The sequence below is a fragment of the Asterias amurensis genome, chromosome 16 (assembly GCF_032118995.1).
Source record: "Asterias amurensis chromosome 16, ASM3211899v1".
Taxonomy (NCBI): domain Eukaryota; kingdom Metazoa; phylum Echinodermata; class Asteroidea; order Forcipulatida; family Asteriidae; genus Asterias; species Asterias amurensis.
Genome location: NC_092663.1, coordinates 10378728 through 10405548, shown reverse-complemented (window position 1 = coordinate 10405548; position 26821 = coordinate 10378728). Strand labels below are relative to the sequence as shown.

Below are 26821 nucleotides of genomic sequence, written 5' to 3'. Positions count from 1 at the left end.
GGTAGATGTAAATAAACATGTGTATGCTTGATGTACCCTATAGATGTATGCACACAATATTATAAATTATGTGTATTGAGAATATAGCCACTGTGTTATAAATATTATTGCACAACAGCTTGCAACACTCTATAGATATTCATGGAGGCGGAGCTCCATGTTCTATGATTCAATGATTGACACCTCTGTAGTTCCTTTATGATAAACTGCTTACTGTCTCGATTCCATGGTCAGTATTCCTGCATGATGTTTTATGAGTTGATGTTACCCAAAGTGTAGTCACGTGACTGCCACTCTCCCAAGCTATTGGTGTATTGGAATGGTGACGTCGGCGGTTTGTGTGCAAACGATAACTGCCTCATTCAGTGGCCGGGTTCGACTTGTGGTTTCTGTGTGTGTTTAGTGTCATTTCAGTTGGTGCTCGCTGGCAGGATGTTTATTTGCTTTGATCATTGTGAATGACATTAAACTCTACACAGATGTTCTAGGTCAGAGACTCATGATAGTCAAAAAAATATTCTTGGTGCATTCTGACACCAGGTTACAGAGAGTATTGTCTGGTATGCTGGCCAAATGACAAATGCTTCTAGATAAAACTACCCGAGGACAACTCCAAGCAGTCGTTGGCTGGCCAGTTCAGTGATGAACGATGTCCCTGCATGCATGGTACCTACATTTTAAGAATTATGGACGAGTGAAAAAGCTTTCTGACTACACATGTACCTGTAACTAGTATTATAGCCAGAGGGCTGTGTGGGTGTCAATGAGGGTGTCTGGGTTTTAAATTTGGATACCCTGTTTTATCTGTCATTTACTAGTACTGTACATGTCGCTGTGTACATGTATGTTAGTGAACAATTTGGATACCCTGTTTTATCTGTCATTTACTTGTACTGTACATGTGCACTGTGTACATGTTAGTGAACAATTTGGATACCCTGTTTTATCTGTCATTTACATGTACCGTACATGTAGTGTAAGTGAACAATTTGGGCACCAATTTTTTTTTTTTTTCCAGCGAATTTTGACATCTTTTTACAAAATCTTGGTTTCAACATCCGTGGATGAGCAAAACCACAAGCTAACGAGTCGTGATGGAAGTGAGCAAACATTATTATATTAAGGATAGACCCTGGCTCTACTGCGGCACTCCTCCCTCAATACAATGTTTTAAACAAGTTTAAACTAAAATTTGACACTGACAGTGTTTTTTTGTGTGTGTTTTTTTTTCCCTTGTAGAATTCTAGCGGTGATATCGGAGATTAACCTGAATACCTTTACTGATTCTCGACCTTCACAACATCCAAAAAAAGAACTGGTGTGAGTTCGGAGTCAAGGGAGATGCTTAGCAGCATGGGGCTACCCGTCCGTGAAGTAGAGGTCCATGAAGAGAGTATTGCTTGCCAGTAAGTCATTTTTGGTGTTTTTTTTTAAAGACAAATTATTAGCAATTCGCTGAGGCTAAGCGGATAAGAGCGCCGAATTCAAGCTCTGGTGATTCTGTTCAGCAGAGTTCAGAATCCAGGTTGTGACACTTGTGTCCTTGAGCAAGACACTTCAACTATGTTTGGTTCTCTCCACCCAGGGGTAAATGGGTACCTGTGAGGGCAGAGATGGTTCTTGTGATTGATTTAGCCAAGTAGTGCATTTGTTGCACAAGGCTGTGTACTCCCCAGGGAGCTGAGATGGTTTAAAGAATGATTTAAGGCCCAGTGACCAGGGGTAGTAATGTTGGATAAGAAGCTGTTATTAGGGGTTTCGGCCTAACAGCCGAAACGCCTATTGTAATCGTAGATATTTTAAAATTTTTTATTATTATTATTATTATTATTTTTCTGTACGGCCCTATTCCCATAAGGTTTGTACACAAATTTTGCTATGAAATAATCTTGTACTAAACAATGTCCCATCGTTACACATTACACTCCAAATTGTAGCTTATAACTTAACTTAGTTATTCCAATACTTGACGTCACCATTGCGCCATTCTTACCTGTTTTATAGATGTTTTAAAATTTGTGGCGAGCCGACGACTTCGTCATTTTCGGTGCTGACTTGCCATACTATTCCTTAAGTACACGTTAAAAACCCTGTGACGCGGCACGGAATTCACGTAAATTCCGAACAAATCGACGTATCAATGAAAACCCAAACACGGAAATCAGTCTATAGCTGCACCATTTCCCAATAAATAGTGTTTGTTTCATGTTTTCCCCCCTTGTGTTGACGATATTCAAGTTTTTCTGGTCGTCTCTCGGTTACATGTTGAGTTATCCATTCCCACATCCCGACACATGTAAAAGTCCGAGTCGGTGCTGACTTCCCATACTATTCCTTAAGTACACGTTAAAAAGCCTGTGACGCGGCACAGAACTCACGTAAATTCCGGTGCCGACTTGCCATACTATTCCTTAAGTACACGTTAAAAAGCCTGTGACGCGGCACAGAACTCACGTAAATTTCGGTGTCGACTTGCCATACTATTCCTTAAGTACACGTTAAAAAGCCTGTGACGCAGCACGGAATTCACGTAAATTCCTAACAAATCTACTGATTAATGAAAACCCAAACACAGAAATCAGTCTGTAGCTGCACCATTTACCAATAAATAGTGTTTGTTTTATGTTTCCCCCCCCTTGTGTTGACGATAATATTAAAGTTTTTTTGGTCGTCTCTCGGTTACATGGCGAGTTAATATCCATTCCCACATCCCGATGTATGTGAAAAAGCCGACTTGCTATACGTTAAAAAGCCTGTGACGCGGCACGGAATTCACGTGTTTCTTTCATGTTTTCCCCCTTGTGTTGACGATATTTAAGTTTTTCTGGACGTCTGACTTTCGGTTACATGGCGAGTTTTCCAATCCCGCATCCCGATGTGTAAACTAGCAGGATGCCACACTTCGCGCGGCAACCGCTAGAAAGCCCTTCGTATAAAATGCTGCAGACGCAGCGTTGTGTTCGGGGGAGGGTAAGTTTACAGCACTCAGCAAGGTCACAATATGACAAATCACTGTGGCAAACCACCCATCCTAAATAAAGACGATTCTTAGTGCTTTTAAAATCTTACACTTGCCTGTTTTTTTCCGTTTCGGCATTATTTTGTCGATCCATCTATATTTTCCAGTTTCGAGCGAGTCCCGCTAGTGGTTCTTTCCCAGTCCCGTTTATACCCCATTTCGTTTATTTTGTTCCCGTTCAGTTTATTATTTTCCTGTCCTGTATCGTTTTCAAGTCTTTTTTCCTTTCCCCCTGACCTGGTCATATCACTTCATTTTTCCAAGTCATTTATTTTGCCTTTTCACCACTCCCTCAAATGGAAGACAAAAACTGCTCTTCTCAAAAGTCACAAAGGTTTCTTAAATCAAATCTGCAGGTCAGTAACGCGTGTATCCACCACGCCTGTCAATGACCTAATCCTCTTTCTTCAGGAAAAGTACAACAGGGTTATGTATGTAGGCCTACTGTATGGCTTTTTGTGATCAGGGCCAAATTTCAGAAAGCTACATATTTTAAGCAGAAAATACTGCTTAGCAAATTTCTGTGCTAAGCAAAAAATGAGTGGGGCATCAGTTGCAACTAAAATCTTATTGAATGTTGGCTGGTAAATAACCAGTTTTTTGTTGGCAAGTTTTTATGCTTTTACTGTAGGTTTTATGAAATTAAATACTGATGTCATAATTTTAGGAGCTATTCTGGTCTTCGACAAGAAATCCCCAAACTAAAGGTTTAGTTTTGGGATTGTGCCAAACATTCTTGGGAGCTGTCAGTCATGTATTCATGAGTTATTTGTTTTCCAGGCTCTACAGGCACTTTACGTTGCCCAATCAGCTCTCTTAGTTTGCACCTGCAAAGTTTACTTTTACAACATAATAAATTTGTACCAGGAACTTCCTGTTCCACACCATGGAAAGCTTTTCATTGTTTTTCTGGTTGGAGTTCTGCCAAATCTTGTGATTTTTCAGAGGCTGCGGACCAGACAGTCATGGCAGGGGTTGCCCTTAACTTTTTTTTAAACTGGCCAGCAGGACCAGTTGGCTTGATTTTTCACTGGTCCGCCAGGTTTTTTACTGGTCCGTCAATTTTTTTTTTTTCCTAAATTAATAGTATACTGTTGTATACCAACTGCTCGATTTCAAAACTCAACATGAATTGCAACGTCAACATGTTATTATTGTGTTCGAAAGGGGGCTCATTAATTTTGAGAGTATTTTTTCTTTAAAAATGTAATAACAATAATATTATTAAAATTAATTTAAAAACATGTCAATTTTTTTTTTTAGAGCAAATTTGAAAATTTAATATGATCTTTATTTAGGTAGTTTTTTTAGTCCACGGTTTATTGTAAGCACTCGACATCAAAGTATTCCTAGTAAGAAGAACTTGGTTATGAAAAAAATTAGTGTTTTACTAAACAAACAAAAACACTTTAAAGCCGACTGTTAAAATATCATTAACTTTTTATGTATTGCCTTTAAATCTACGGTAAGAAGGGTTACTTGCGATCGCTCAAGTTATTTTATAATGTATAAACATTGCCTATTATTGTAGTTTTAATAAGTATTCATAAACATAATACATCTACCGAAGTTCCCAAAATCTTCTCACTTTCATCCAGAAAAAGTAAACCCCCAACATAAAGTAGACATCAAAGTAGTTGCAACATCCATGAAGAAGCCTATGAGTTTTACGGTATTTTTTTCATATATGTGTGTGGAATGGTCGGTGCCGGCGTCTGTTTTGTGAACAAAATTTTCATTTAAAAAACGTTTTTAAAAGCAGCAAAAACAACCGCGCCTTTGTTTAACACATGATTGCATTCTAGAACCCAAGTCTTCCGTGAAATCAACCTGCAAAAAACCCCAAACAACCGCGCATTATGCAGACATGCCAACTAGTACGTTTTTCCCGTATTTAGTACGGGTTTTTGTTTAAAAATACGGGTATACGGGTTTTGCAAAAAAAATACGGTTTTGAGCATCGCCACCGCAAAAATACAATTTTATCCCAGTTGGTCGTCGTGCCCATTTTTAACTCAAGTTCAATATTTTTTTATTGACACAAATAAGTTTTCGGCCGACTACTTACGGCCGATAATGATTATCCAGTGAACTCTATTATTCCACGGGGGCCGGGTATTCCTTATTCAACTTTCACCACACATCGAGCAAGCGCAACGGAGATTCCCGCGCATCCATCATTGCACACACGCTAGTAGCACAAACCTGCATTGCATACTACACGCCAGTTTATCTGACGTCCCGATTTCACAGGGAACCAGTCTAACACAATTTATTGAACATCAGAGGGCGCTGTTGTCAAATGCCCTTATATGGTATCGGTCGTTTTGTGAAGGACGAATCGAGTTTGCAAAAGAATTTTTTGCCAAAATAAAGACACAAAAGATATAGAACGCCTGAAGCGAGATTTTTATGAGATAAATTTAAGAACTATGCCCCCAAATACAACAAACGAAACTTTTCGGGATGATTTTTTTTTTTTTTTTTTTCTTCATTGAAATTAAATTGGTTTTGTTTTGTACTTGTCTTCTTTTGACAAAGAAAATGATATTTAATTAATTGACAAGGGTTTCTATATGAAATAGGATATGATTAATCAATGTCTTTAAGATATGATGTATCAATATCTTGTTTTTATACAAAACCTGTTCCATTGGGTTAACCACCCGTAGGGAAACCTCTGCCCAATTTTTTTAATTTTTTAAATTTTTTGAAAATGTTATTTCTTCAAGTTTTAATTAACTGGTTTAATTAGGCTGTTTGATAACTTAATGGCCTTCACACCTTCTCTATTTTGCCTGTCTCGGTGCTTAAAACTATGTTTACGCGTGTTTTTAAAAAAAATACAGGTTTTTGATGCAAAATACAGGTTTTGGGGTTTCAGAATACAGTTTTGTGATCCCAGAGGTTGGCATGTCTGATTATGTGACCAATAAAACCATGGAGCAATAAACTATATCGCCCACCAATCGCCCCGCAAAAAAAAAAAAAAAAACCAAATAACAACAAAATTAAACAAAATCAGAACGTTACTAAACACAATTAAATACATCGTTTTGCTCATCCAGAGTATCCTAACTTGGTAATTTTTGTTGAATGAAGCCTCACCGTCTCGTTTTTCATAAACACGCTAGACACTTATTCCCACACGGAAATCTGCTCCGTTGACGACCATGCTGCTGCTGACAGAATGTGTTTTGCTTTGTGGTCTTTTGTCAAGGCGATTGAAGCTAGTTTTGTAAGCTATCGCATACTTTCACCAATAGAGGGCGTCTATTCTCACGCTAACGAATATTCTGAAACGCCCTCTAGCGTTCAATGTTTCTTACACTTATTGCCACACGTGAACTAATACGAAGACTACAAGCCTTTGCGTTGCATAATGGGATTTTGCGCTGTGTAAGCGTGATCGTCGGAAGTTTGCTAGCGTTCAGCGGCACTTCGAGTGATTATTTTACGTTTTATCCAAACCTTGAGTGAATGTTTTTACGTTTTATTCGACTCTGAAAATAGTTTTAAAAAATAATCATAGTTCTGTAGTACCGCTGCCGATATTTTTGACTGGTCAGCCGGACCAGTTGGCAAGGTGTTTCAGCTGGTCCGCCGCGATTTGTACTGGCATTTGGCCAGCGGACCAGCGTTAAGGTCGAACGCTGCATGGATAGTTCATGAGCTAGTTTTGTATGCGCATATATATGTTGTACAAATTGTACATAGTACACAAGTAGTCAAGTTTCTCTTTCAAGAATTATTACTATCAGTTTTTGTATATAAATAAGTACATGTACAAAAGTAGTAGGCCTAAATCAGGCCTGATACTTCACGGAGGCAGAAAGAGAAAATGCCTTTTTGCCCTTGCCCTTTAAAAAAGACAGCATCAGGCTAAATGGTCAAGTAATGAATTTAGACAATCAGCAGATCATCAGTTAATGAGCTACTTGTGCATTAAGCTAATTGTGCATGACTTGTATACTGTATCTCAGGAATTCTACACTTTTTTTTCCCCTTCTGATAAGTTTTAAAATAAATTGGCCCCCCCCCCCCCCCCCCCCCCCCCCGAGTACAAGTCCAGACGTCATGAATAATTCATGAGTTTCTCCTGTCTGCAGGAAATATTGTACACCTGGACGGGAATCACAAGACTTGGCACAATTCCCAGTATGGAATTGTCAAGAATAATTCATGAGGTTCTCCTGTCTGCAGGAAATATTGTACACTGGATGGGAATCACAAGACTTGGCACAATTCCCAGTATGGAATTGTCATGAATAATTCATGAGTTTCTCCTGTCTGCAGGAAATATTGTACACCTGGACGGGAATCACAAGACTTGGCACAATTCCCAGTATGGAATTGTCATGAATAATTCATGAGTTTCTCCTGTCAGCAGGAAATTTTGTACACCTGGACGAGAATCACAAGACTTGGCACAATTGCCAGTATGGAATTGTCTAGACTTGACTCAAGTCCCAATCCCGTGCCATCCCCAGAAAACTACTGTTTTGTGATGCTCTGAATTCCAAAACCTGTTCCGCATGCGGGACAGGGACTTGACGATGTCGCAGTCGCCTGGTATGTAAATATATTCACTTATGAATATGTAACATTGTTACGTGATACGTTTTGACCAATCAAACGCACCCAAAAAGAAGACTAGTTCATTTGTCACCTGTGGGTTAAGTACTTAGTTGATGATTGAAATACATTTTTTAATAACCAATTAATTATAAAAAAGAAAGCACTAAATGTGTATTGAATTTAAGTAATATGTTGTAACATACATTTGGGGTCGGTTTTGTTTGCAAAATTTGAATTTTGGGAAGTGCAATAAAACGACTTATGACACCGACACCCCCTTGCCTGCTAATGAGTTTACCCGACCCACGTGCGTGCCGCATGTAGACGCGTGCCTTACAACGTCTTCTACTGTGATGTCACAGAGTATAATGAATATTTTACCGGCAGGGCAGCGCTTCAACGCTCCCATTGGTTTTGTACATCTCCCCATTTGGGGAGATTTTCCAATAACAACGTCCAGAGTAAGAAACGACTTCGTCAAGTCCCATTCTCGGGACCACATTTTGACGGCGAGCGCGCACTGTACTGTATGCTACGGGGTTGGTTCATAGTAAGTTAAGGTAATAGCTTAGGGACATCTAACACAAGAATGGGACTTGAATCAAGTCTAGGAATTGTCAAGTCATGTGATAAAAGCTCATACATGTACGCTGTACTGTATGCACAGGTCATGGATTGGTCACGTTGGGTGTAAATATTATTGTCAAATGTGTAGGGCAACTTCCTGCTCTATTTGTCTAAATTGATTTTTTCTTTTGAATATTTGTGCTAGAATGAGACATTTGGGAACAAAAGAAGAACATATTTTGCTTGTTTGCCCTCTTTGATCAATTTTTTACTTACATGTACGGTGTAGGAAAAATAGATTCCTCCATGCATGTACTTACTAACATTTTGCTTCATGTTTTTTTTTATTCTAAAACTGTTAATTATTCTTTTTTTTGGAAAAGAGTGTCTCACACTTTTTAAACTCAGAACAGGTCTTTAAAACTTAATTAATGTTAACTTTCTTTTTCTGCCCACTTCAATAACCAATTTCATGAGTCGTTCAACAGAGGATTCTGCATCTCAGCGAATGGCTTTGCTAAGTGAAAAATGAGTGGGGTACCACCAGTCACAGCAATGGTAACCAAACAGTAATTTTGTCTGGGAACCTATTTTTGCTAAGCAAGAGTTTTTGTGCTTAACAAGTTTTATGCTTTAGAGGAAGGTTTCCTTCATCATGTACGATAGGCCTACATGTAGATGGCTGAAAATAATCGGTTCAAAATTTTAATTGAGATAGAAAAAGTCTGACTCTCGTAAACAAAAGAGTTTTGTATTTTTCTCAAGCATAAAGGATACTCCAAAGCTCACAAAACCCATTAACTTGCAGCTGACAGGGCATTTTCAATTGCTGCTCCCCAACATGCCCAACTATGGAATTCTTTGCCTACCCTAACCAGAAGCTCAAACAGTGTCCCAGCCTTCAAACATGCTCTCAAAACCCACCTTTTAGCCTCTTCGTAGCTGGTTGTCTTTATCTTTGTTCTGTCTTTTCCCCCTTTTTCGTATCCTTTGGCAATTTGGCGCTTTATAAATATATTGTTATTATTTTTATTATTATTAAAGCCTCTTTGGAAAACTCCACAGGATCAAAATGTGGAAATGCTGCCATTTATGTGTACCTCCTTAAGATCGGGGCCCAATTTCATAAATCTGTAAAAAAAAAGTACTGCTTGATAAATTTCTTTGCCTAGCAAAAATTGAGTCGGGCACCATCAGCCACAACAATGCAAGCTTAATGTATTTTAATCTGCTAAGAAATACTATTCTGTGCTATGCAAGTTTTTGTGCTTGAAGGTTATAAGAAAATTGGGCCCTGGTTTGCTGTTTCAGACCTTTCTGTCAGAAATTTTTCTCTCCACTGATACAATAATATTGATTGTAAGATCTGTATGTTGACTTGCAGATAGTGTCTATTCCAGACAATTTAGTGAATAATTAACCCAATACCACTGAAAAAACAACAAGTAGTTCCGGCCTTCATAGTTGGACCATAGAGCTGGTTGGACTTGTTCCAAGAAGTTCTGGGTTTCATTTTGTTTTTTCCCCTTTCCGGTAGACTGCAAACTAGCGACCTGTGCTTGTATGCAATAATACATGTAGGCTGTTTTGTCACCCACCAATAGACATACATGTAAAAATTGGATAAACACACTTGTATGCAACAAGGTTTTTTCTTTCTTTCATTATTTTTTTGCAATGCAACTTAGGTCCAGTTAAGCCTTGATTTTCACAGGTTTTTGATTTGATACAATGGGTTATACATGTAATAATTAGTGGGGCTAATGGTCTTTTACAATAACCAAAAATATACCCTGCCTTTTATGCATTGTAGGCATTCCATGAGGGAGAGGGGGGGGGGGGGAACTTTTGGGGGACATGCAAAGGTAAGTCTATTGCTTACCACTGACAAATCTTGCTCAGCAGAAAAGAGCTTACCAGCCAAAATACCACACAGTGTGTTGTTTGTGACTGGTTCCCTGCGAATTTTTGCTTAACAGAAAAGAAACAATGTGTAAGCATGATCTTGTGGTACACAACTTTACAAAGGGTGAAAGTGAACTCCTTTTTTTATCTGGTGTTATTTCTGTATCATTATTTTTTTCAGTGATTCGACTCCTTTTGAAAGGCAGGCGCCTAGTGAAGACTTTGCTGTGTTTCCCCCGAGGCCGAATTTAACAGGATTTTGTTACGGTTGTGTCAAGCAACAACATGTACATGAACTGCAAAATTTACTAAAAACAGGTAAGTTAATTGTTTTTCTACGTGTGTGAGTTTAGTGGTACTTAATGCATGTGGCCCTACATTTTAATTTGTAAATAAAAGTTCATCCCCTTCAGATGATCCCCAGGCTGGTCTTCCCAGGTTTTATCATAAGCTTCACGGCATGCATAACGCAAAAACCACGGCGTGTGGGCTCGCTCAAACCTCGGTAATTTACGTAATCTAACCATACTCTCAAAGAAACCGCTGTTGTAGAATACTGGATTTATAAAACAGCAAATGTGATTTAAATCAATGTCACAACATTCAACTTTGCCGGCTTCCTTTTGAATTAAACGTGTTATTTCTAGAAAATACAGCCGATTATGGTCCATCGGTACGAGTCTTCCCATGTCTTACTGTGTAGCTGTATTTTCTATACCCATCTCGGGTCACGTGATCACATGTAAATATTAGTTGTGCAGTTGGTCTATTGGAAGTAATTGGTGTTATCTCTGAAATTCTAATGTTATTTTGCATGTTTCCTTTTTGACAGGGAGGGACTCTACATCCTTCAATAAAAATGTGTCGACCAAAGTTGAGGTGGCAGACGAATCATCTGTGGACAGTAACATTCTCCAGGAAAGAAAAGAAGAGGAGGAATATGAAAAGCACATAAACATTCTCGAGTCTGAGAAGCTGATGGAGACCAACCTACTTCAGCAGAACCAACACCACAAACCAGTCCAGCCTTCTGAAGCAGAGAAAGAAGACAACGCTGAGAAGTGGCTAAAGGAGGACCAAATTGAACAGACCCATTACAAGGAGACAATCCAGCCTTCTGAAGTAGAGAAAGACGTTGTTGAGAAGCTGCTTAAGGAGGACCAATTTTTGCAGAACCAACACCAGGAGACAGTCCAGTCTTCTGAAGCAGAGAAAGAAGACAACGCTGAGAAGTGGCTAAAGGAGGACCAAATTGAACAGACCCATTACAAGGAGACAATCCAGCCTTCTGAAGTAGAGAAAGACGTTGTTGAGAAGCTGCTTAAGGAGGACCAATTTTTGCAGAACCAACACCAGGAGACAGTCCAGTCTTCTGAAGCAGAGAAAGAAGACAACGCTGAGAAGTGGCTAAGGGAGGACAAAATTGAACAGACCCATTACAAGGAGACAGTCCAGCCTTCTGAAGTAGAGAAAGACGTTGTTGAGAAGCTGCTTAAGGAGGACCAAATTCTGCAGAACCAACACCAGGTGACAGTCCAGTCTTCTGAAGCAGAGAAAGAAGACAACGCTGAGAAGTTGCTAAGGGAGGACAAAATTGAACAGACCCATTACAAGGAGACAGTCTTGCCTTCTGAAGTAGACAAAGACGTTGTTGAGAAGCTGCTTAAGGAGGACCAAATTCTGCAGAACCAACACCAGGAGACAGTCCAGTCTTCTGAAGCAGAGAAAGAAGACAACGCTGAAAAGTGGCTAGAGGAGGACCAAATTGAACAGACCCATTACAAGGAGACAATCCAGCCCCCTGAAGTAGACAAAGACGTTGTTGAGAAGCTGCTTAAGGAGGACCAAATTCTGCAGAACCAACACCAGGAGACAGTCCAGTCTTCTGAAGCAGAGAAAGAAGACAACGCTGAGAAGTGGCTGGAGGAGGACCAAATTGAACAGACCCATTACAAGGAGACAATCCAGCCCCCTGAAGTAGACAAAGACGTTGTTGAGAAGCTGCTTAAGGAGGACCAAATTCTGCAGAACCAACACCATGAACCGGTCCAGCCTTCTGAAGAAGAGAAAGAAGACAACGCTGAGAAGTTGCTAAAGGATGACCAAATTAAATGCACCCAACAACAGGAGGCAGGTCATCAGGAGACAGACCTTCCACTCCAAGTAGAGGGAGATAGCGAAGATGAGAATCCAAAAGATAAAAATGACGAGAAAAACAAAACTGAGAAGTTGCTGAAGGAGGTGGATACAAACATCATTGAAGAAGCTTCCAAGGAAACCTTCTCAACCAAAAGTAAGTTTAAGAAAGGTCTGTCTCTTCACTCCACTCTGGGCATTGGGGCACTTTCAGTCAAAATGCATTAAAGACACTGGACACTATTGGTAATTGTCAAAGACCAGTCTTCTCACTTGATGTATCTCATGCACAAAACAACAAACCTGTAAAAAGTTTAACCTAATTGGACATCAAAGTTGCAAGAGAATAATGGAAGAAAAACAACCTTGTCACAGAAAGTTATGTGCTTTCAGATCGTGAGGTCGTGAAATCAATTCAAATATTTTACTGAGAAATTATTTCTTTCTCAAAAACTCTGCTACCTCAGAGGGAGCCGTGTCTCACATTTTTTTACAACAGCTTTTCATTGCTTGTTACCAAGTAAGCTTTTGTTACAATGTATAACAATTATTTTGAGTAATTACCAGTAGTGTCCAGTGGCTTTAAGCGGTATTAAAACCAGGTTAATGAGTTGGTAATATTTAAGTTTCTTTGATGGACCTAGAGCACATGCCATCATTTAAGTAGGGCGCCCTCACCTAGGTGTCAAAAGGAGGTTGTTCATTAGCCTGAACATCTTATGTCACACTTAGAGGCTCATAAATTACACCATAGAAGGGCTGTACACATGCGGCAATATCCTGATGATCACAGGGAATGATCTCACATTAATTTCGCACTCAAATTGTGTTTACGCTTACATATAAAACATCATACAGATGTACGTACTGTAAACGATGTACCTTGTATCACATGGTATCGCTGGTTCTGTAAAACCAATACCCATCCTTTTCTCTTATGGACAGGGGACCAGTCTAGTTGTTCATTTGTCCAAACCTGTGTGCCACATGTGAAAGTCTGTGCGTTTTCCATAGAGTTATATATAAGAACTATAGAGGGCGCACTGGTGATGCTGCTTACACAAGTGCGACGGGACCGATAGGAGACACGCGCACCATTACGTACACGCATTGGATATGAAGTACACGTTGGAGTTTGTGTTTATTGGACACAACACGATGCTGTTTTGTCAACTTACAAAATGGCCGCACAAACACACACTGTGCGATGATGTTTTGTCAACTAAGAAAATGGCCGTGTACATGTTTATAGGCCAGTGCGCCCTCTAGTTCTCATATAAAACTCTATGGCGTTTTCATTATTTCATCACCAGTTTACCTCTAAGGTGGCGACTTGATGATGTCAATAGAAAGTTCCATCAAGAGACAAGAGTAAATCATAATAACAAACACATTTTATTGAAGGCAGCCATATTGGTAAAGATGTACTTTTTATAAAGAGGCATTGTCCATGTATTGTATGTACGAAAATTATGCTTCATCTCCATGCACAGAAGATACCACAAAGCGTCTTTCTGATGATCATTACAAAGTTAAGAGTGCCACAAATGACACGAGCGGCAATGGAGGGAAAGGGACCTGTCCAGCTGACCAACCGATGAAAGAAAGTGGACAGGTGATTAATCCCTCACTCAAACTTCTTTGACGATGATCTAGTTGTTTTTTTCGGTGGGGTTGCGTTGCCGAGCGGATAAAAGCACTTAACTCAAAATCTGGTGTTTCTGTTCATCAGAGTTCAGGTCCGAGTCCCCATCGTGACACTTGTGTCCCTGAGCACGAGACTTGCTTCTTTCTACCCAGGGGTAAATTCAGGCATTTGAGACTTCTGCTTATTTCATTTTCCCATTTCGCTTTCCTCGCGGGCCCCGCTTTTTTTCCTGTCTCCACCATGGACGAATGGCTGGGCCATGTTTTTTTTGTTCCTTCTTTAATTGCGATTAGATTTTGACATGTGATTTGGAGGCCAAGTCAAATGCTCTGCGTTGGTTGAAGCCGTTGTTGTTAATTGTTCGCTTAGCGTGATGTCCATTATACATGTACTTCAATGTCATTGTCACATTGCACCAAGAGAGGGCCTTGTATTAAAAAGCTAACACCTTGAGCCAAGACTAGGTGTACATGGTCTTCCACACATCGTACGTGTGTTGTCCATGGATTTCTTTGACAATAAGGGAACAGTATTATCTCTGAGTCTGTTTATATTTATTCATCTGTTCTTCACAGGTTGGGGTCACTCTTCCATCGTTGCAGAACGGATTTAATCCGACCAGAGCGGAAGGAGACGACGATGATGGAGATGATGGGAAGAGACCTCGGCAGACGCAGCTGAAGAGAGATCATGAGAGTGAGGAGCTTGAGAAGGAGAGGAAGAAGAAGAAGAAGAAGGAGAAGAAAGACAAGCAGGAGTCTCAGAAGGGAGACTTTGGCGGGTCTGAAAGATACCCCCATGCTGCCCGCGGAGAGGCGACAGGGGCCAAGCAAGATTTGGTCTCTATGGTCAGAGAGCTTGCACTCCCTCAACCCGAAGATATCTCTGCTAAAGACATCCAGACAAAGAAGGAAAATGAGAAGAAGTATGAAGAGCAGCCTTTCGGAGGAGGTGACAGCCACATTCCTGGTGTCAGGAAGCCCAGAATTCGTCAGAAAGGAATGAAGCAGAGGGCTCGAGCACCCTTCCTGGATGGAGAGGATTCAGTTGGAGCAGTTGATGAGCTTGGGGCTGGGATGGAGCAGATGTCTTTAAGCGGGATTGCTCAACCTAGGCGGTTGGGGAAACCTGGACCAGCGGGAGACACACCCATGCAGCAGTACATGCTGGATGGGACCCACAGATGTCAACAGAGAGATAATCAGATGCCTCCCACCAAGCACAACTCGGAAGCCGTAAAGCGATTCTACAATGACACTGGGCGTCAGACTCAGATCAGTCTACCCCCTGGACAACCACCTCCTACTCGCCAACAGGAACGGCCGAGAGGTCCGCCAGCTTTGACTTTCAAGTCTCCTACCTCCATGAGTCCTAAATATGCCACTAGGAAGGCCCTGGAGGGTGCTTTGCTTAATATTGGTCTTGAAGATGGTCCCTCCGAAAGAGGTGCGGCTGGACCGGGTCCGGGGGCTCCCAAGGATGGTACAGATACCCCTAGAGTCTGCTATGGAAAGGGGAGTGATGTAGAACCTTTGGTTGTGAGAATCGTCAAGCATAATCACAAGGAATTCCAAGAAGATCAGGACGGAGTGCTGCATTGCAAAGTAAGACTTTATGCAGGATTTAAATGCACTGGACCCTGTTGGTAATTACTCGAAATAATTGTTTGCATAAAACCCTACTTGATAATGAGTAATGGAGAGCTGTTGACAGTATAAAACATTGTCAGAAACGTCTCCCTCTGAACTAGCGTAGTTTTCGAGAAAGAAGTAATTTTCCATGAATTTGATGAGGTCTCGAAATCGGTGAGCTTGCTGTAGGATATCAGTTGCCCCAATAGACCTTTACCCATGGTGCGTCCATCTTGTTTCTTGTACCCTTCAACTCAATGTAATTAAACCGAGGCTGGAAGGGAAAAAGATAGTCTGGTTCCTTTATGTACAGATGATATTAGCATCTATTGCTGTCAATCGATACAGGGAACATGACCAGGATGGTGGCAGCATGATAAAGATATGTTCTCTCCATAAATTACTTTTTCATTTGTTTGTATTTTTTTTTTTCTTTTTTTTTTCTCCAGGAGATGGTGATAAAAAATGGAAAATATCAGGAAGGACTCCAGTACGACAAATTGATGTTCCTTGGACAAGGAACCTTCGGAGACGTGTTTCTGGTCCGGGACAAAGATAGCAAAATGAACTTTGTCGCCAAACGAGTAAGTTACTTTTGCTGGTCTGAAAAAGTCTCAGACAAAATTATTTGATTAAAGCCCTTTTCACATGAGAGCCGAAGACCAACGTCCCTTGTTTTTGGCGCCAGTTGTCTGTCACAAAGGTTGTTAGTGATTTCATGAACAACATTCACACGATCACGCACATTGCGTTCCCGACGTCCCTTGTTCATGTGAGAGCGCTGGTGCTCTGTCAGTGTCCCGTTTAGTGTCATGTATTTGCTTTAGGTAACCATTGCTCATTTTCTTGGTGCACCAATGTGTTTTTAAGGCATAAGAATCTTCCGGATTTTTCACTTTAAAATAATTATGTGGCCTCCGAGTTCAGTATGAACTTGAATTAAAAATCGGGGGATGAGCGAACGGGTTTGCGTCCACACCACACTGCTACACCATTATTATTGCGTGCATTAAAAGGGTGTTTCTCGATCGGATTCATCCCTTGCTAGATGTTGACGTCCCCAGAATATGCATGTGTGGAGAAATTGTAACGAAGTACATGTACTTCACATGTACAGCGATTGATCACAACCAAATTCTCACTACATTCTGTAATGGAGTAAGGAACAGTCCTACTTGTGTTTTGTATGTCCCCATCAGTGGCCTGTTTCTCTATAACCATCTGACAATATGTCCAAAAAGTTGTTTAATGTAGTCTATGGGCCTTGTCACAGGAGGCAACTTTTACAAGCAACTTGGAGGCAACCAACTGCAGTGCATGCTACAGGAACACTTTGGTAGCGTATGAGTAATTTTTCGAACAATGTCTAACGATTCCCAAGAAAATTATGTGAACATTCAATTGAGAATGGATTCTCTTCTTGGAGATTGCCTGGAACTGGTTGCCTGTAAATTGCCTCGTGTGACATGGCCCTATGGCTATAAAATTTATATCGTATTTTGTGGAATGGTTTTCCACTGGTAAACTAATTCTAGTCAGCATAATTTTATTGTGCTTAGCAACTTTTTTGTGCTTAGGGAGCTGTAAGAAATTGGACACAGATTCAATCAATACTTTTTAAAGGCAGTGGACCCTATTGGTTATTGTCAAAGTCTGGCCTTTACAGATTGTGTATCTCACCATATGCATAAAGTAATAAATCTGTGGAAATTTGAGCTCAATGGGTCATCCAACTTGCGAGATAATAATGAAAGGAAAACACCTGTTTCACACGAAATTGTGTGCGTTTAGAATGTTGATTTCAAGACCTCAAGTTCTAAATCTGAGGTCGCGAAATCAAATTCGTGGAAAATTACTTCTTTCGCGAAAACTATGGCACTTCAGAAGGAGACGTTTCTCACTATGTTTTATTCCATCAACCTCTCCCCATTACTCGTCACTAAGAAAGGTTTTATGCTAATAATTATTTTGAGTAATTACCAATAGTGTCCTCTGCCTTTAAAATACAAACAATGTAATGTGTTTTCCTTAAGGTTCCTTTGGGAAGGTTCTCGCCCAACGAGGCCCTTATTTGGAGCGATTTGGCCCACTCCAACATCAATAAGCTTCTTGGCTTGATGAGGAACGGGGATATGGTGTACTTTTTCTCGGAGTACCATCCGAGCCAGACCTTGCAGAAGCTCATCGAGAGTGAGACTGTTCTTGGACAAGGGAGGGCGCTGTTCATTATCAAACAGCTGTTCGAAGCACTCGACTGGCTGCATGGAAAGGGTATTGTCCACAAGGACATCAAACGTAAGTTAAAGCCATTTTAACGACTGGTGTCACAACCTGTGGACGGGGCCCAATATAATAATAATAATAATAATAATAATAATCATAACAATGATAATCGTTTTTTATGTAGCGCACTATACACCCGAATGGCGTCTCAAAGCGCTTCCAACATAAGTACTCCTGGTCACAATTCCTTAAACCCTCTCAGCTCCCTGGGGAGTATACAGCCTGTGCTGCCAGTATGTAGCCCACTAAGTTAATCAATTACAAGAACCATCTCTGCCCTCACAGTTACCCATATACTCCCAGGGTGGAGAGAAGCACTGATAGTTAAGTGTCTTGCTCAAGGACACAAGTGTCACGACCAGGATTTTAACCCACGCTCTGCTGAACAGAAACGCCAGAGCTTGAGTTTGGTGCTTTTAACCGCTCGGCCTAAACACTCCAATCGTAGAGCTGCTTGTATATTGCTTAAAAGGTTGTTTTGCAGTTAGCAGGATACCTATCACACTTGGTACTTGTGGAATGGTGTTTTCACTGCTAACCTTATTCTGGAAAACATAATTTGATTGTGCTAAGCTACTTTTTGTGCCTAAGAAGCTAAGTGAAATTTGGCACAGATCTTTTGGTCTACATGTGTGTTTTGTGGCGATGGGTTGTTGCCTGTTGAAACAGAGGACTCTATGAAAAGGAATTCGAATGATTTGATTGTGAGGGCATCTGTTCTTTCCTTTGCTTTTTTTGTGGGGGAAAAAAAAAAAAAACAGTGGGGACCTTGCTTAAAAAGAAACAAAAATTAGGAAGAAAAAAATTATTTTTGTGCAATGTGTTTATCATTTCTCAAAAACTACGCCACTTAAAGTAATACTTTAAGGGAAGCCTTCTACTTTCGTTTTTTTCAAACCGTGTAAGTTTAGTGTTAATCTGTGGACATTGTGTTTTGTGTCTTACAAAAAGTACATGCACCCCTTAAAAGTTTTGTTGTAATGGTATTTCTCTCAGCCTCAAACATAATGGCCGATTGTTTTGACCACATCTGGTTGATTGATTTTGGAGAGTCGAAGCGACTAGACGGTGGTACGCTGCAGACTACTCAACTGGAAGGCACAGAGTGCTACATGGCACCAGAAGTTGCAAGTAAGTACAGACATGATATTCGTCCTACTTCAGTCTGCTTTTTGATTCTTTTTGCCCTTGGAATAATAAATTAGGAAAATGGTGGTTATAAGACACTGGACGCTATTGTCAAAGACCAGTTTTCTCACTAGGTATATCTCAACAACAAACCTGTGAACATTTCAGCTCAATTGGTTGTCGAATTTGCGAGATAATAAAAGAAAAAAAACCCTTGTCACATAAAGTTGTGTGCTTTCAGATGCTTGATTTCGAGAACCCAAAATCTTATTCTGAGGTCTTGAAATCAAATTTATGAAAAATTATTTCTTTCTCGAAAATTACGATACCTCAGAGGGAGCTGTTTCTCACAATGTTTTATACTATCAACAGCTTTCCATTGCTTGTTACCAAGTAAGGTTTTATGCTAACAATTGTTTGTCGTAATTACCAATAGTGTCCACTGCCTTTAAGGACACAAGTGTCCAGACCGGGACTTGAACCCACACTCTGATCTGAAGTTTGAGTCCAGTGCGCATGACCGCTTGGCCATGATACGCCACGAAATGGCAAACACGTTGGTGCAGGTTGTCGATGCAAGTTGCAGGTTAACCATTTGTTTGTGGAATTTTTTTAACTTTTGCTCAATTGCAGGAAGTGAAATGTATAACGGAACAGCTGACGTGTGGAGTGGCTTTTGCACCCTCATCTGCGCTATTAGTGGAGACCCACCATGGTGCCGACGGTTGAAAGGCGTCCCAGTCAAGATCTTCATTGTAAGTATGAGAGTGCTTGCTGCAGCTTTGCCTAACTTTGCAAAGATGCTCAACCACTTCAGCCCGGTTCATATTTCATGCAAATGAGAATGCTTAAAGTGAATGTTGTCGTCACAAGCAGTTCAACTCTGCTCAACTCACTTGCAAATATCGCTGCAAAAGGAAAGGGCATAAGGGCCTTGTCGCACGAGGCAATGTTTACAGGCAACTTGGAGCAACCAACTGCAGTGCATGCTACATGACCTCGTTGGTAGCTTTGTTTAAAAAATTGTTTATGCTTTGACTAGTATCACTAGTCATCATCAGAACTAGGCACCCCCAGTCGGTTGGTGGCGCTGTTTCCTGCTATGGCCACTGGTTGGCTGATTGTGTCCTCCCTTGGGGTATGAGGTGGTCAAGGCTTCATAACATAATACAATTTGTCATGATTTGTGCAACAGATTGGGAGTGCTCCGCCCCCGCTGGAAGATGTTCCTATCAATGCTGATCTTAGAGTTCGTGATTTTATTGCAACTGGACTGGTGACCAATTTCCGTAAGAGACCCTCGTCTGCCAAAGTCCTGGAGAACTTCCCACATGACCTCGGTGAGTTGCAACGTTCCTTGTATACCACATCAGCTTTGGCTGTTAACAATCATTGTCTGGAAGAGGGGCCAGACTATATGCTATAAGCCTTGGTTCCTTCACAAAGATTTGAACAGAGGGGAAACTAAAGCCATGTCCAAATAAAACAATGTCACTAAAATAATTTTCTCCTCAAGTTATTTTAGCATGTAAAAAGTATTAAACAGTTGATCATATTTTGTAAATACGTTTCAGATGTGGAAGTATCGTGACCGAGCGGTTAAGAGCACCGAATTCAAACTCTGGTGTTTCTGATCAGCAGTGTATGGGTCCGAATCCCCAGCCATGACACTTGTGTCCTTATGCAAGACACTTAACCATTGCTTCGTCCCTCGGATGAGACGTAAAACCGTTGGCCCATGTGTTGTGTAACGCATAATGAAAGAACCCAGTGCACTGAACGAAAAGAAAAGAGAAGGGGTTCGCCACGGTGTTTCTGGCTGTGGCTGCTGTATTCGCCAGAGCACCTTGTAAACCCGTATACTGGTGCTACATAATTGGGTCTCAGTATTCATCACTGCATCATCACTCAGATTGTGTATTCCTATTAGGGATTGTTCTTCCTGCCCGTGTATTGTATTCGCTCTGGATTTTCTGCTATTATCTTAAAAAACGCGACCACCTTTTGAAGCGAAATTTTCAGATGTTAGTTTATTGTGTACATTTACATTTGTATATAGGACCAAAACAATCAAATGGTTCAAAAAACCCAAGGTATGCTTCGCCTTAAATGTAGCTTTCCCTTAATCTATGTCATTAAAACTTGTACCAACGACTCTTTATGCAAATTTTTCTACTTGCGTAGTGGATGAGCTTTACAATGTACGAGCCATCGAGGAGGAGTTGAAACCACCACCTGAAGCCCCCTTTGGTATCCCCAAAGCAGTATGTGTTGAGCCCGTCACACCTTGCACCCCAAGAGGCCCACAGGTGGAATACTTCAGAGCATCCCAGCAATCTGTCTCCTTAGATGAGAGCCTTGATATCACCCAGTACTACGACATCGTGCAAAATCAACCGAAAGGGTAATTTTTTTGTTGGGGGTTGGGGATCCTTAAGCTAGACACATACATGTAACCACTATTGCTTCGTCCTTCGGATTGGACGTAAAGCCCTGGGTGCTGTGTGTTTGTGTAATGCATGAAAACGTCCCAGTGCACTTATTGTAACAGGCATGATATTCTTCCTACTTTTTAGTCTGATTTTGAAATGTTGAGATTAATTAGCAGTAGAAGTTTTTTAAAGCCTACATCATATGTACGTATACTGTAGGTCAGCCCACTACTCCATAAAATTCTCCTACTTTGTTCCAGGGACCAAATATAATGCCTTTTGTAAAGAGAAGAGGAATTAATTGCACAGGGTTACTGTTTAGTGCAGCAGTACTTATTCATGGAGACCAGGGCCCAATTTCATAGAGCTGCTACATGTAAGCACAAAAATTTGCTTAGCATGAGATTGGGTGACCAACCAAATTTCCGTGTCATTCTCAGGATAAGCAAACAACAGCTGAATACCAGTTACAAGCAGTATGCAACAAATGGAAATTTAGTTGGTAATCTTTTTTTTATCGAGGCAAAAAATTCATGCTTAACAAATTGTTGTGCTTCTATGAAAATGGGCCCTGGTTCCTCCTATCTGGGTGTTTGAGCCTGAAACCAGACTTACTGCTTCTTTTCACCCATACACTCTTGCTTTGCTGAGATGCAGAACAAAGTGACATTCCATCAGCTTTATTCCACGTACTGCATCTTTTTGGAACTCCTTGCCTGGTGCATGTTTCCCTCCATCCTAGACTGCTTAAAGAGGAACATCAACTCCTACCTTCAGCTCTTAGCCTGAATTATTTTCATCTTAGATTTTTACTTTTTCAAAGCCATTCACCAAGAGTAGCTTTTAGCCTCATTCGGGGTGAACTTAAAAAAAAAAGAGCAAAATAAATAAAAATAAGCAAGCTGACATGACCTAAAATTGTTTCTCCAACATGTAGTAACATTGAAAAGCCACCGAGCCAACCGGAGGGTGATGAAGACCTGTATGGACCTGGTTCATTCGAACCTGGACTAGACATGTATGGACCTGGTCTAGGTATGTACGGACCTGACAAGGTTGATGGCACCCCGCTCGAGACCGACATCGAAGAAGGCACTCGCCCTGCTGCCAATGCTGCTGGTCCACTCTTGCCAAGTGCCCCTGATTTTGACATGAACCTCCAAAGAGAGGAGTTTGACGGCGCCCCGGCCGAGAACGACATCGGAGAAGGCACTCGCCCCACTGCCATTGCTGCCGGTCCACTCTTGCAACATGCATCTGATTTCAACATGAACCTTCAAGCCGAGCAATTTGACGGCGCCCCGGCCGAGAACGACATCGGAGAAGGCACGCGCCCTGCTGCCAGTCCTGCGGGTCCACTCTTGCCAGATGCATCTGATTTCAACATGAACCTTCATGCCGATCAATTTGATGGCGCCCAGGCCGAGAACAACATCGGAGTAGGCACTCGCCGCCTTGCCGATGCTGCCAGTCCACTCTTGCAACATGCATCTGATTTCAACATGAACCTCCAAGCCGACGAAATTGACGGCACCCTGCCTGAGACCAACATTGGAGAAGAAGAAGGCACTAGCCCCGCTGTCAATGCTCCTGGTCTACTCTTGCCAGATGCATCTGATTTCAACATGAACCTCCAAGCTGACGAAATTGACGGCACCTTGCCCGAGAACAATGCCAATCTCGCAAGTCCACTACTGGGTGTCCCAGAGCTACTTACCATGAGCCTGTCTTCAGCCAACAGCCTGGCAGCTCACAGCTTCATCCAAGACCAAACGGGGGACCAACATGGTAAAATGAAAAGCTTTTCCCTCTTTGAGTGAAGTGCCCATAAATGAATATTCATAGTTTACAATTTGCATTAAAGCTAGTATCGCATTTTAGAAACGAGGCCTAACTTTATATCCGTTTTGTTTCATTTTATTGAAAGTAACGTTTCTCGTCATGAATGTTTTTTTTATTATTTCAGATGTCTCTCTGGAGCTTCCAGGGAGTTTCCTTCCCAACAGGGTCGTTGGATCAGTGGAGAGGTCTTCCTCACGGACTGTGTATGACTCGGTGAGTATAACTATGCACAGGGGTAGTCTTGGCACTAGACCTGGGTGATCGATAGTGGATTGTGTATGCAGAGCTGCCATCTCTCCTATAATACTCTTCATCTGTAGATACAGAGTCCTACATATTAGGGCCCGTTTCTGGGTCGGAAAATTTTCAAAGCTTCATAACCTCGAATTTTTACCTGCAACAAGCCACTAATTTCAACAGATTCCATGGCAGCATACATTTTTTCTACATTGGGTTTTGGTCGTTATATATACGTCTCACAAATCCGCAATTTTTGTGAAATATTGCATGCAACTGTACGTGTACGCACGGCAGACAACTGTTTAAATACAATCAAAGAAACGTGAATTTCCTACAAGATTATCACCCTCCTCGGTAACTTTGTTCCAGTTTGAAAGGTCTTGTCATAGCAGTTTCAGACCACACAAAGTTCTATGGTCAACGTTCCTTTAAATATGCTTCACCTAAACTATGGAGCCCAACAATGTCAAGACTGTTCCACGCTAACTTAAAACCCATCTAATTTAATCACAGAAGCGCATAGAGACTCTTTTGTAATATGAGCTATATACAAGAAATGCTTATTGTTGTTATTATAACTTCTTTTCAGGCCGAGACTGGCAGCAATCCCAACGCCCCATGTCCAAGCGGAACCTCTAACAGTTTTGGCGTCAGGGAAATCCAAACTTCTGGCTTTCGGTCCTTCACCTCGGGGGTTTCTACAGGGTTGCCTAGCAGCTTTAACTCCTTGAGTAAGTATAACCAACTGAAGACATTGTACAAGGCAAACTGTAATTATGATGTTTTTCGCCTTGGCTTCAGATTTGGAATTGTTCATTGTTACTTGATATTTGAAATAACAAAAGTCATACCGGCATCGTATTGAGGAGTCACAGTCACACAATATTTGTGTCCATTATTACTTCCTACCTATCTGCGTGGGTTTTCCTTGGAATAATTCTCTGGGTTTTTCCTCCCACATCTAAAACTGAAACTCCGTTCCTTGATTTCTCTCCATTGGGTTCTTGGCTAGTATAGTGATCAGATTTGCTCGTCTGAGAGTCCTTGGCTTCACGACCAGAAATATAGACACTGGACACTATTAATTGTCAAAAACCAGTCTTTTCACTTGATGTATCTCAACATATGCACAAAACAACAAACCTGTGAAAATTTGAGCTCAATTGGTCATCGAAGTTGCGACATTATTGAAAGGAAAAATACCCATGCAAGTTGTTTGCTTTCAGATGCTTGATTTCGAGACCTCAAAATCTAATTCTGAGGTCTCAAAATCAAATTTGTGGAAAATTACTTCTTTCTTGAAAACTACAATACTTCAGAGGGAGCCGTTTCTCACAATGTTTTATACTATCAACAGCTCTCCAAGTAAGTTATTATTATTTTGAGTAAACACCAATAGTGTCCACTGCCTTTAATAAATGAAATGAAACTGTTACTGCACTTTTTGATTAGACTGTTTCTCAGGAGTATGGGAATTGAGAAAGTTTGGGTGAGCGACTAGACCTGGGCCCAATTTCATAGAGCTGCTAAGCACAAAAATTTGCTTAGCATGAAACTTCTTCCTTCCTTGATATAAACAGGATTACCAACCGAATTTCCCGTGATTTTCTGGATAAGCAAGCAACAGCTGAATACCAGTACCAAGCAATATGCAACAAATGGAAATTCAGTTGGTAATCCTGTTTTTATCAAGGAAGAAATTTCATGCTAAGCAAATTTGTCTGCTTAGCAGCTCTATGAAATTCGGACCTGACCAGACCAGAGCTGTATATTTGAAACCAGAAACTGTGACGTAGCTCTCGAATTGACCATAGTCGACCATGCTCCAGTGAATGGTTCCATATAAGTCAATCTCCCTGTGCTCGATGGTTTCTGATATAGTCTAGTCGGTCTAGTCAAGTCTTGTCGCACCCGAACTTGCTCCTGGTAAAACATTGCGTTCAGTAATCATTGAAGCCTCATTCAGTTTGTTTATCTTTTAATGTTTGTTTGTTGCAGAAACGTCTGTGACTGTCTTCACTGATGGCTCGGACCCAATTAGAATGAAGGTTTCTTCTGGTGTTCTGGTCAGCGACGTGGCTAAAACAGCCCTCTCAAAGGTACAATTTAAGATATCGCACATGCGCGAGAGGAATACGGAAAAATATAGCACTTCTGCGTCCCATATCCAACCAGGCCGAGTTGGATATGGGACGCAAATGCACTAATTCACGAGCGCGATAACAAATTTATTTTTAAGCCTCAATTAAACAATGAAGAAAGGTTAGAGTTTTGTTTTTGGTTTTCACCCGCAAAGTTTAGAATGTAACTTTTGCACTGACCTTATGCCATGCGTGAAGCCTTGCTTCTTGAACATGTTGTAGCCACATCCTTCGCAATTCAGCTCTTAGCTGCGAGTAAGGATGATTAGCCTTCCTAATTATTATATTTGTTCTTATTATTTATGTAGAGCGTACCAACACCCTTCACCCTGGTCCAGCATCAGAACAGGCTCATCGGTCTCCAGCTTGCAGAATTCCTACTCAACGGGGAGTTTCTGTTAGATGCAGTACCTGCTCCAGACAGCTGCCAGAACTGGCTTTGGCGCATCAACGATGACGGTCGTTTCAGTCGCAGATGAGGTCGAGTTGAATTGCCAAGCAGTTGGCTTTTAACACTTCTTATCCTGGTTGTAATTTTCTAAGCAATTTTAAGATTAATATGTTCTTACTTTTCATCATGGTAAACCTAGAACAGATTCTTATAAATTTTCTGCGAATATACGTTTTCCTAAAGCATTTTCTGAAGTTAAACCAGAAACCAGAAACTTGTTAATTCTTGATTCATTCCAGACGTTTCAATCCATCTTACGAGAGGATTTAGAAAGCTAAAGTTCAATATAGGGTTGGATCTGTATTAAAAGTGTTCCTTGTTTTAAGTATTGTTTCAATCGTGCCTCGATCTTTCCTTCAGTTTCATTTTATCACTTTTTAAAAATATTTTTATTGCATTTATTTAAAAGTTAGACCGAATTAGTTTTAACCCGTAAAAGTTAGATCTTCGGGCTAGTGGGTTTATCTTTAGACACCTTCAGGTTTATCTTGACACACTGTGGACAGAATAAAAAAACCTTGTATGATACTCTATACATAAACCTCTAGGTATAAATAATCAAAAGTAGTTACATGTATATACAAAGCCTCAGTATTTCGACTGCATCATTTAAGAGCATAAAAATAATAAAAATGCTGGTTTTACTCACACCCTATCGTTATGTTTCTCTTCTTTTTTTTCATCGTTTTTTTGTCTTACAATGTACATGTATTTTTCATGTATCAATATTTCCCTAAATATAGCTTGAATCATAGCTCAAGTTTTTATAAAAAGCCATCAGAAGAGCCTACTGCATCATTTTAGAGCATAAAATAAAAAC

At 40.7% G+C, this 26821-nt stretch overlaps 1 protein-coding gene across 2 annotated transcripts in view; it reads left to right on the top strand.

Moving 5' to 3' along the window:
- Positions 1-26274, top strand: part of LOC139948763 (uncharacterized) — a 46205-nt gene extending 19931 nt beyond the window's left edge. The window contains exons 2-18 of one of the 2 annotated variants that reach the window (XM_071947079.1): positions 1240-1406; positions 10251-10387; positions 10902-12256; positions 12311-12362; positions 13699-13820; positions 14429-15457; positions 15934-16068; positions 17518-17779; positions 18764-18898; positions 19529-19650; positions 20091-20235; positions 21080-21299; positions 22265-23115; positions 23294-23382; positions 23999-24140; positions 25408-25508; positions 25859-26274. In XM_071947079.1, the coding sequence (XP_071803180.1) occupies positions 1342-1406; positions 10251-10387; positions 10902-12256; positions 12311-12362; positions 13699-13820; positions 14429-15457; positions 15934-16068; positions 17518-17779; positions 18764-18898; positions 19529-19650; positions 20091-20235; positions 21080-21299; positions 22265-23115; positions 23294-23382; positions 23999-24140; positions 25408-25508; positions 25859-26029 (5133 nt within the window). In that variant the 5' untranslated portion in view covers positions 1240-1341 and the 3' untranslated portion in view covers positions 26030-26274. Of the gene's footprint in view, positions 1-1239; positions 1407-10250; positions 10388-10901; positions 12363-13698; positions 13821-14428; positions 15458-15933; positions 16069-17517; positions 17780-18763; positions 18899-19528; positions 19651-20090; positions 20236-21079; positions 21300-22264; positions 23116-23293; positions 23383-23998; positions 24141-25407; positions 25509-25858 lie in introns of both variants that reach the window. The other variant, XM_071947078.1, reaches the window with a different exon arrangement.
- Positions 26275-26821: the final 547 nt, after the last annotated feature.